General features: G+C 33.4%; 1 protein-coding gene across 25 annotated transcripts in view; it reads right to left on the bottom strand.

Annotated features, from left to right (window-relative positions):
* The window catches only part of HMBOX1 (homeobox containing 1), a 167,812-nt gene that overhangs the window by 39,982 nt on the left and 115,373 nt on the right, over positions 1 to 12,457 (bottom strand). For all 25 annotated transcript variants that reach the window (XR_013995093.1, XR_013995094.1, XR_013995095.1 and 22 more), the window contains exon 6: positions 7,672 to 7,825. Coding sequence is in view for 22 of the 25 variants with exons in the window: in XM_081076319.1 (XP_080932445.1) it covers positions 7,672 to 7,825 (154 nt within the window). In the remaining 3 variants the exon portion in view is untranslated. The remainder of the gene's footprint in view (positions 1 to 7,671; positions 7,826 to 12,457) is intronic.

The following is a 12,457-nucleotide window of genomic DNA, read 5'->3' as shown; positions in this document are numbered from 1 at the left end:
ACGCTGCTGTTAACAACTGGATATTCACATGCAAAATAATGATGTTGGATCCCTACCTTACCTCATATACAAAAATTAACTCAAAATGAATCAAAGACATAACTGTAAGAGTTAAAAGTCTAAAACTCTTAGGAAAAAACATAGGGATAAAATTTGGTGACTTTGATGTAGGCAAAGCCTTCTTGGATAAGACAATAAAAGCACAAACAATAGACAAAAAAATAAATTGTATTTCATCAAAATTAAAAACTTGTATGTTCCCAAGATCATCATCAAGAATGTTAAAAGACCACCCATAGAAGGGGAGAAAATATTTGTAAACCATGTATCTGATAAGGGACTTGTACCTAGAATACATAAAGAAATCTAAAAAGACAATATGAAAAGACAAATAATCCAATTTTAAAAATTGTCAAAGGTTCTAATAGACATTTCTCCAAAGACACACAAATAGCCAATAAACATATGAAAAGATACTCAACATCCTTAGTCAGGGAAATGCAAATCAAATGAGATCTTACAAAATCAATGAGATTCTACTTCACATACACTAGGAAAGCTATAACAAATGCTGTCTGATAACAATCAGACAGACTATAACAAATGTTGGTGAGAAACTGGACCCATCGTGCTGGGTGGGATGTAAAATGGTACATCTACTTTGAAAAATAGCCTGGCACTTCCTCAAATAGTTGAACTCAGAGTTACTATATGACCCATTATTCATAATAGCTAAAAACTGGAAACAACCCCAAATTCCATCAACTGATGAATGAATAAAATATGGAACATTTATATAATGGAATATTATTTGGCAGTAAAAAGGAATGAAATACTGACATATGCTACAACAGGGATGGACCTTGAAAACATTACGCTAAATGAAAGTGAGTCACAAAAGGCCACAGATTGTATAATTCCACTCATATGAAATGTCCAGAATAGGCAAATCTATTAATATATATAGAGAAAGTGGACTGATGGTTACATAGGGTTGGAGGAAAAAAGGAGTGACTGCTAATGGACACAATTTTTTTTGGAGGGGTGAAGAGAATGTTCTAAAATTGTGATGGTTGCATAAATGTAAATATACTAAAAAGCACTGTATTACACACTTTAAATAGGTGAATTGTATCTCAATAAGGCTGTTACTGAAAGAATAAATTTGAGATAAATGTCTACCTTTGTGTATATACATACACAAGATTATAGTTTTACTTAGTTCTTTTGATTTTGTTTGTATCTCTTTTACATTGAAAACCTTGGTTCCTAATCACATTAATTACTTGTTTTACATATATCAGTATCTATGCAAATAAAAATACTACCTGAGTAACAATATTATCAAAATTAGTAAGAACAGCATAGGATTCTTTTTTGTAGTTCTTTCTATTCGTAAACTGTATCCCACCAGGAAAGCATAGTCAAAATACTGTGTTGCAAAGTTATTTGATATAATTCCTAAGAGTTTAAGTCACCAACTTATACACAGGCTTGTTTTTTTCATTTCAGTTATTTTTCAGGTATCACCTCTCCCTCCCCCATTTCAATTTTATTTTGTTTTATAATTATGTAAAATATTCACATGATTACAATCAAAATAAGGTATATTCAGAAGTCTAGCTGCTATCCTTGTTCTCTCCAATCTGATTTTCCCCCCCTATTGGTAACCATTTTATTTATTTTATAGTTTATTCCTTCATTTAAAAACACGTTATAAGGAAATGTACAAATACATAAATGATAACTTACTGTATGCAATTGACAGTGCTCTTGTCTACGGCCATACCACCCTGAACGCGCCTGATCTCGTCTGATGTCGGAAGCTAAGCAGGGTCGGGCCTGGTTAGTACGTGGATGGGAGACAGTGCTTTTTTTTTTTTTTTTTTTTTAGAAACATCATACCCTGGCAATCACTATAGAGAATTATTCATTCCGAAAGTTGCAAAAATGCAAAAAAGCCTTTCAAAATATTTAATAGCAATAGTACAGAAAGTCACAGAATTATTTTCATTCTGTGAAAAGAAAAATTCACTCCTTTCAGCTGCATAAACTGCATTCCGTGAGCCTGGAGACATCCAACATATGGATGTACTATAGTGTATTCACCCAGTCCACTATCAACAGACATATAGGTTGTATTCATTATTTTTATATTATTTCAAACAGGACTGTAACCTTTTCATATTTTTGCCAGTGTCTTTGGGATAATTCTCTAGATGTGGGACTGCTGACTCAAGGGGCAAATCTACGGATAATTTTCCCTTATATTATCAAATTCCTCTTCATGAAATTTTTCCATTTTGCACTCCCACAAGCAATGTATGAGAGTGCCCATTTCTATATAGACCAGTGAATAGAAAATGTTGTGGAACTTTTTGGATTTTTGCCGATAGGACAAGAATGGTATCTCAGTGTAATTTTAATTTCTCTTACTCTGAGTTAAATTGAATGTTTTTTTCATATATTTAAGTACCATTTGCATTTATCTTTCTCCTGGTAGCTTTAGTCCATTTTTCTATAAAGTTCTGATCTCTCTCTTTTAAAAGTTCTTTATATACCAGGGTTAATAACAAATGGCAAATATTTTTCCCTTTTTTTTTTTTTTACTTTGCTCATAGTTCCCTCACCCAAAGTTTTTCTTCTAATTTATGTAATCAAATTTATCAACCATTTCCTTTATTGCTTTTAGATTTTTTACTCATAATTAAGAAAAATTTCTCCATTTCCAGGATATGGAGGAATCCTTCGTACTTTCTTCTACTATTTATATAGATTCAATTTTTTGATTCATTTGAAATTGGTGCACAGTGTGAAGTACAGAATAATTTTTCCACTTATACTAATAGATTTGAGTAAGGTACCACTTTGCTGGCTTTACAGTCTGTGTGTATGCACTTATTCACCCATCAATCTACAAAAAAGTATCATGCATTGCTCTGAGACTAGGGGATTTATATTTTATGTTAAAAAGTAAAAAGTTCCATTTTCATAGTTAAAATCATACTGTGACCGTCTCTCCTATTGCTGTTAAATATTCTGATAGGCTCTTTGTATTTTTGCAACTATTGGAATAAACCATATACTTTCTTACTGGATGTGCCAGGTACAATAACATTAAACCAAGGACAACCAATTCTTGGATTAAAGACACTTATTGATTAAAATTAAGGATAACATGTGAAGATTAAGATTAAACAGGACACTTACACAGGGTAAGTGCTCAGTAACTTCTTAACTGAAATTTAATCACTGTGATTTTGTAGCTAGTTCTTGTTGCCTCAGAAAAAAAAACACAAAGGAATCACACAGCCTTCAAAGTTCAATTCTGAAAATGCCTTAGGAATATCACCTATTATTATTAATGTTGTCAAATTATAAATTAATCCTCACACTGACATTATGTGATAAATATATCTTCACGAAAAAATTAAATGAGTCAAGATCACAAGCAGAAGTTAACCCAACTAGAAACTAAAACCAAAGCTTATTTTGTTATACAGAGGAAAATGTACAACTTTGCAAATCAGTTAGATATTATTTAAACTCACGTTTGTTACATGGTAAATTCTGAGGAAAATACTTAAAAGAATCAAAATTTCTACATGAGAAAAACAAAGCAGATTGTAAATGTCAGATCTCTAGGACAATAAAGTTTCATTCTTACACTGACTACTCGAGCATGTAAAGATTCACTTTATTCAATAAATGGTTTCTACTCTTATCTATAATAAAGAGAGTGAGAAAAGGAACAGACGGTAACATCAGTGATAATCTATAGTCTCATGTTGGTTACTAGATTCAAACTTTTCCTTAAGCAAACCTTTTAATTTCAACTTGATCACAAGAACAAAATCATGGCCTGAACGTTAGCATTTCAGATCTCCCTCTCTTTCTGGCAGTGATGTTAATGAGCTGGGAAATAATCAGGAAATAGATAGGAAGGGACATGCCACATTCTCAGATGACATATAATTCATTATTGGCTATTGAAAAACTTCATTTTGTAGATGAGGAAGCTACAGCTCAGAGTTTGTAACCTAAAGAAAGTTACACAGCTGAGTTAATAGCAAAGCCAAAACCAGATTTTAGGTCTTCTAACTCTTGAGTCAAATATTCTTTCCAGTATGCCATTCAATTGGTCAGATTAGATAATTGAGGGGAAAAAAAAACAAAAACAACAAACAAACATGTGAAGCTATCTCAATGTAAATATGTATTCTATTATCAGCTTAGAAATTAAACCTAGTTTTAAACATTCAATTGCATTCTTTTCTATTATTAAAATTATTGAGAAATCTCAATATGAAAATTGAATTGTTTTTACCTCTGCTTATTTTATTCTTTTTTGGTACATTTAATTTTATAAAGTAAATAATTTTCTAGCAGAAAATTACTATCTTATCGCAGCTAAAACTTGCCATCAAAATAAAATTCTGTAAACAATATTTATAGATAGGAGACTAAAAGGAGAATTCTATACATTGAACATTTCATAATCATATTTAATTAATTTATACCATTTCCTATGGGAAAACTGAAGCCAAGGTCAAATTCAAGTTTAAAAAGTACTGAGCATACACTATGGATCAGGTTCTGGAGCGTAGAATTGGAGGATTAATTAGCAAATCAAAGTCAAAAACAATTATTTCTAATCTTTGGGACTCATTTAGGCCAAATCCTTATCGAAGAATCTTAGTGGCCTCCCCAGCATTACGCTGGTACAAAAACCAGATAAAGATACTACAAAAAAAAAAAAATTATAAGCCAATATCCCTGATAAACAGATGCAAAAATTTTCAACAAAATATTAGCAAACTGAAGTCAGCAACACATTAAAAAGCTCATACACCATGATCAAGTGGGATTTATTCCTGGATGCAAGGTTGGTTCAATATCCATAAATCAATTAATGTGATACACCACATAAATAAAATGAGGGGTAAAAATCATATGAGCATATCAGTAAATGCAGAAAAAGCACCACACAAAATCCAACATCCATGTATAATAAATACTCTCAGCAAGTGGGGATTGAGGGGACATACCTCAACACAATAAAGGCCCTTTATGAAAAGCCTATACTAACATCATATTCAGCAGTGAAAAGCTGAAACTGTTTTCTTTAAGATCAGGAATAAGACAAGGATGCCCACTTTCACTCAACATAGTATTGGCAGTCCTAGGCACAGCAGTCAGACAAAAAAATAGATAAAGGCATCCAAACTGGAAAGAAAGAAGTAAAGCTGTCATTATTTACAGATCACATGATACTATATATAGAGAACCCTAAAGATTCCACCAAAAACTATTAGAATTGATAAATGAATTCAGTCAAGTAGTTGGATAAAAATTAATATTCAGAAATCAGTTACACTTTTATACACCAAAAACAAACTAACAGAAAGAGAAATTAAGAAAACAATCCCATTTACAATTTACATCAAAAAGAGTAAAATACCTAGGAATAAATTTAACCAAGGAGTTAAAAGACCTGTACTCGCAAATAAAACGCTGAAGAAACTGAAGAAGAAAAAAAAATAAATGGAAGGTATACCATCCGCATGGATAGGAAGACTTAATATCATTAAAATGTCCATACTAACCAAAGCAATCTATAGATTCAATTCAATCCCTATCAAAATACCAATGGCATTTTTCACAGAACTAGAACAAATAATCTTAAAATACATATGGAACCACAAAAGACCCCGAATAGCCAAAGCCATCTTGAGAAAGAAGATATCTGATATCAAACTATACTACAAGGCTATAGTTATCAAAACAGCATAGTACTGGCATAAAAACAGACACACAGATCAATGGAACAGAATAGAGAACCCAGAAATAAACCCATGCCTATATGGTCAATTACTCTATGACATAAAAGGCAAGACTATAAAATAGGGTAAAGACAGTCTCTTCAATAAATGTTGGGAAAACTGGACAGATTCATGTAAAAGAATGAAGCTGGATCACTTTTTTACACTATACACAAGAATAAACTCAAAATGGATTAAAGACTTAAATGTAAGACCCCAAACCATAAAACTCCTAGAAGAAAACATAGGTAGTAAACTCTCTGACATTGCTTTTAGTAATATTTTTTTGTATGTCTCCTCAGGCAAGGGAAACAAGAGAAAGAATAAACAAAAGAAAAAACAAACAAATGCGAGTACATCAAACTAAAGAGTTTTTGCGTAGCGAATGAAAAGACACCGTTCTGAACAGGAGAAGATATTCGCCAAAGAACCATCTGATAAGGGGTTAATATCCAAAATTGATAAGGAACTCATACAATTTAACAACAAAAAAGCAATCTGATTAAAAAATAGGCAGAGGCCCTGAATAGATATTCCTCCAAAGAGGACATACAGATGGCCAAAAGCATGATAAGATGCTCAACGTTACTCATCATCAGGGAAACGCAAATTAAAACCACAATGAGATATCACCTCACACCTGTCAGATTTGCTATCATCAATAAATCAACAAACAAGTAATGGTGAGGACAAGGAGAAAAGGGAACTCTTGTGCACTATTGGTGGGAACATAAATGGGAGCAGCCACTATGGAAAATAATATGAAGGTTACTCAAATAATTAAAAATAGAACTACTGTATGACCCAGCAATTCTACTTTTGTATTTATCTGACGAAATCCATAAATATCTTTGGTATTTATACGAAGAAATCCATTAACACTAATTCGAAAAGATACATGCACCCCTATATTCATTGCAGCATTATTTACAATAGCCAAGATATAAAAGAACCTAAGTGTCTATCAATAGATGAATGTATAAAGAAGATATAGTATACATATACAAAGGAATATTACTTAACCATAAAAAAGAATGAAATCTTGTTATTTGCAACAACATGGATGGACCTAGAGGGTACTGTGCTAAGTGAAATAAGTCAGAGAGAGAAATAAGTCAGACAGAGAAATGTCATATGGTTTCACTTATATGTGGAATCAAAAAACAAAATGAACAAACAAAATAGAAACAAAATCATAGATTCAGAGAACAAATTGATGGTTGCCAGATGATACGGGGGTTTGGCAAGATGGGTGAAAAAGGTGAAGGGATTAAGAAGTATAAATTGCCAGTTATAAAAATAGTCACAGGGATGTAAGGCACAGCATAGGGAATATAGTCAATAATATTGTAAAAACTGTGTGTGTTGTCAGATGGGCAGTAGACTTATTGGGGCGATCACTTTGTAAGTTATAGAAATGTATAATCATGTATGGTACCTGAAACTAATATAATATTGTACATCAACTGTAACTGAAAGATTTAAAAAATTTAATAAAATCTCAGTGGCCTTCTATACAATTATTCAATACTTCTGTTGTAAATTGAATGAGACCTCCAATAAGTCACCAATAAGACCTCAAAGAGTTTTTCCAAAAATATAATACAAAGATCTAAACTAAAAAAAAATAAAAATCTTCTAAAGTTTCTTAAATTACTAAGGACATTATTAAAGTATATTGATAGATATTAACTTTTACTTCAATAATACACCATTTATAATATTCCAAAATACTTTTAGAGATAGAAGGTCTCTAATTACTTGTTTGAAATGAAAACTGTCCAAATTTTATCAAAGTTCTCGCTTTCCTAAGTTTTAGAGACTGGTCATAAGAAAAGGAGAAATGTACCTTTCCATGACAGCCAGGCACTCCTTTCTCCAGGTAAATCGACTCCCTCGTCGTAGTCGGAAGGTTCCAGATGTGGCAGAGACTGGGGGAGGTGTTTGTCTCCATTCTGGGTCCTCTATTGGAATGGGGGCCGGTCTCATACTTAGTGTAGCCCCTGGAATAAACAAAGCATTTTTAGCAAATATCTTGTAATTTATTAAAGTCTATATGACAATACATCATGAAACCAACAATAAACTTTTGCCCCTACATGGAAATTTATTGGCCCAATACATTTGATATTTATATTAAAGAAAATTATTTGACCAAAATAAAAATCTGAAGAGACAAAAACTCTGCCTTAAAAATGTTACCAATTATTTTAAAATGTCATTTTTTTTAGTTCGTCATTTGTCTTTTATCTTTGTGTCAGTTTTCAAAACAAGGCCCAACATCTAGGTCTTTCGAGAAATAGAGAAGTATGATCTTTTGCTCAGTGACAACTTAATCAGAGTATCTTTCTCTGAAAAATCTCTCTTGAAATTCCTATTTGGCAATTTTAATCTTTTTGAATATACTCCCTCTATGTTCAGCAACTTTCATTATCATTCAAAGGACTTACTGTTATGAGAAAATGGATACCTTGAAGTATGTACGCAAGTAGGAGGTGAATTTAAAATAACCCTAATTATTGTAAACTGTTTTTTAAAAAGTCACATGTAGCATCAAAGAAAAGATAGTATTTTATATGCTTTTAGTCTACTAACTAAATCAGATTTCCACAGGCCTACTACCTGTTAATACTACATTATTTTGTTTCGTCTTGAACATAATAAAACAAATGAAAAAATATTTATAATTGAGATATTTTACTAATTCAAACTAGCCTCTTCTCTAACAACCTGAACTGTTGATGATGCATGTATTCATGCATTGACCACTTATCAAACCCTTTTACATGGCTTATTCTAGGCTAGAAGGTATGAATAAAACAAAGAAAGCAACATTGTCTCTGACTTCCGTAGACTTATTTCAAAGAATTTAAATATAACTTGGCATGCTTTCATAGAGTTCAGTCTCTGGCTCTCCCATTGTTCTTTCATTCTTTACAGTTAAATTCATCTTCCCAAAGCATAATTATGATATCACTCCGCTGATCAAAAACCTTCAGAAAGTTCCCACTGCCTATGAAATAAAATCCAAACTCTTAAGATAGCCTTAGAAAGACAGGTTAGAATTTGTTAGAATTTTGTGGAATAATAATAATGCACATATTAACAAATATATATTTCTCTTCGTAACAGAAATCATTATTTATTGCACTTCACAATTAATACCATGGGCAGTATTTCTACTTCACTATATATAAATCTATTTGTAGATCCCCTTAATGGCTACATGATGATATGCGTTCTCTCTCTCTTTTTTTTTAAATTCAAGTTTATTGGGGTGACAATTGGTAGTAAAATTACGTAGGTTTCAGGTGTACAATTCTGTAATACATCATCTATATATTACATTGTGTAATATATAGGGTCACCACCCAGGGTCAGTTCTCTTTCCATCACCATATATTTGATCCCCTTTACCCTCATCTACCACCTCCCTCCCCCTTTACCTTCTCGTAACCACTATTGTCTGTGTCTATGAATTTTTGTTTCTTCATTTGTCTTGTTTTTTCTTTTTTTTGTTTTCAGTTTTATATACCACATATCAGTGAAATCATATGGTTCTCTACTTTTTCTGTCTGACTTATTTCGCTTAGCATTATAATCTCAAGATCCATCCACGTTGTCCCAAATGGTACTATTTCATCTTTTTGTATGGCAGAACAGTATTCCAGACATGCATTCTCTTATACAGATGCCAAACATTTTAACCAATCCTGATTTTCTCTCCACACCTGTTCTGTAGTCTTTGCCATCTGAGTAAATGACATCCCTTTTCGAACTGTTCAGGTCTAAAACCTCAGATTCATTTTGCTAGCCATGTGGGTAAAAGATGTCCAGCCAGCCGCCAGGAGCTCCTGCCAAACCCAACAGATGCCAGACATTTGAGGGGACAAAAGCCATTTTGGACATTCTGGCTGCAGGAGACAGCATGTGGAGAACTGCAGAACCCAGCTGACAGAGAGAAATAAGGCTGTAGGCATAGAGTCCCAATGCAGTCCCAATTACAGCCTCCAAGGTGGTTCCTAAGGGTCCCTGCCTTCTGGTATTCACCCTGTTGTGCAGTCCCTTCCCACACTGTACAGGGATTAGTCTGTGTGACCAATAACATATGTTAGAAGTAATGGTATGCCACTTCCAGTGTTAGATTATAGAATACACTGTGGAGTCTGTCTCTTGGATGGCTTGCTCAGGAAAAAACTAGCTGCCATGTTGCAAGGACACATAGGAGCCAATGGCGAGGCTCATGCAGAGAGGACCCGATGGCTCTGGCGGACAGGTAGTAAGGAATGGGGGCTTGTCAACACTAATGGGAGTGGCCTTGGAAGTACCCTGGCCAGCCCCTGGGACTGCAGCCCTGGCTGACAGCTCGACGACAGCTCAGAACACTGAGCCAGAGCCACTTAGCTAAGCCACTCCTGGATTCCTGACTGACAGAAACTGTGAGATAGTAAATGTTTGTTGTCAGCTGCTAAGTTGTGGGGTAATTTGTTGCACAATAATGTAGAACTAATATAAGACATCACAACCATCTCCAGTTGTTTATTTCTCCATGTTACCCAACACACTGAGTATTGTATTACTAATTATTCACATTTGTAAATTTAGGAAGCAAAAAATTTCCCTTTAATAGAGATTTCACTGTTAGTAAGAATGAGCATCTTTTCCTGTTTACTGACCATTATATATCTTTTTTGTGAATCTATATTTTTTGTCCATTTTTTCTTTTGAGTTATTCATCTTATTGGTATGTAGAAACCATACCTGAATTGCTAGTCATACAGATTACAAATATTTTTTTTCCAGTTTGTCATTTGACTTTTATCTTTATGGTATGATTTGTGATCTTAATTTCTTTGTAGTCAAATCTGTCAATCTGTTCTTTTATGGTCAATGCGTTTTGTATCATTCAGAATATTTTTAGTTTTCATTTCTGTATAAACCCTTAATAGATATATAATTTCCTATTATGTGTGATATAAATATTTAACTTTTTCCTCAAAGGGACAAGTATGTCATCATATACTGCTTTAGAGATTCACGGCTTAATGTGTGGTGAATGATGGCCTGCTGCCACAGTTTAAATAAAGTTTTGTTGGAACACCACCACACTCATTCATTTACATATTGCCTATTTTTTACACGACAGTGGCAGTTGAGTAGCTGTGACAGAGACCATATAGCCTGCTATTATCTGGCCCTTTACAGGAAGAATTTGCTGCTGAAATTCCTGGCCTACATACGCATACTATGAAACTCTAAACTGAAACCCTACTTTAGACAGTTCAAAAAACAGGGTTTCATTCTGCCAACATAACTTGGCAATTAGGTCTGAGCCTAATTCAAGGTCTACAAATTTTAGGCATAACACGGAACTTGGGGGCTGAAGGGCTTTGTTTTGATCCTTTTCTGAATGCAAGCAGGAATTACAGCACAACAAGGGCTCTGGAATCTATCTAATTAGACTATATAAATTTTGTTCAACAGTCATGATAAAAGGTCCAAAACAGCCAAGCTGCTACCAGCTGACCACGACAGGCAGAAACAGAATAGGTAAGGCAGTAGGCCCTCTCATCTAATGCCTGCCTCCAAAACTAGAGTTTCAGGGCTTCAGTGAATGGAGAATGGGGAATAGGTGAGTGAATTTCAACTAGGAGGCCACATCTATAATTACAGCATGCTTTCTTAGTTAAATAGAGTGATAAATGGGTACAAATAAAACAAAGAATACAAAGAACCTTAATTATAACGTTGAAGGAAATAAGCCAACTGATAATAATGGTTCTTTCTTGGTATCGGATTTATTGATAATATAACTATGCTTCTTTATAATATTCTGTGTTGTCCAGATTTTCTATAAAAATAAAATTTAGATGAAATAAAATTGGTCAGGAAGGAAAAGAATGAGGGAGAGAAGGAAGGAGGGAAAAAAGAGAAAAAAGTATTGGCTTAACTACGTTAAAAGAAATAAAGGCAATTTATGCACAGAAGGTGGAAACTGAATGATTTCAACCTATAAGCATACTTCATTTGGAAAATTATCACATTAATTTCGAGAGTTTTTTTCTTGCTTCCTTTTCTTTTTCAATGTAGCAGTATTTAAAAATAGTACAAGAAGCACTCTGGAAACACTCTGATAAACAGATTTATTCTAGAAACCTTGGCTCATCTTGCTTTGGTTGAAATGGATAGAGAACAATGAATAACCCAAGAATGGGTTCAAAATTATTGACTTTGACAGAAAAATATGACACCAGAATGCAGAAACAAAGTATATAAAACTTTAAACCCCTCTGAAGTAAAATATAGGAGTTCTCAGTTTGCTAAACAACCCACTTTTTTTTCCTTCAAGGAAGTGTGTTACCTATTTTCTTTACAGAATTTCTTTCCCACATGATATATGTGCTCCTGTTAAGACAAATTTTTGCCCATTTATCTAGCAAATCTAAACCCAACAGAAGGGAAAGAAACAAAAAACAAAGACCTCTTCCTAATTTGCTGACAGTTTAAAATTTTGATAAATGTTCTCTGTGTATATATGATAATTTTCTTGCTTATCAGGGTTACTTCTGGGTGAATCTTTGCCAATCAGCTAATAAAAGAATGTCTATAATCATGTCATTACTTCTCTGTTCACA

The sequence above is a fragment of the Rhinolophus hipposideros genome (genome assembly GCF_964194185.1).
Source record: "Rhinolophus hipposideros genome assembly, chromosome: 16".
NCBI classification, from domain to species: Eukaryota; Metazoa; Chordata; class Mammalia; order Chiroptera; family Rhinolophidae; genus Rhinolophus; species Rhinolophus hipposideros.
This window is presented reverse-complemented; position numbering and strand designations above follow the sequence as displayed.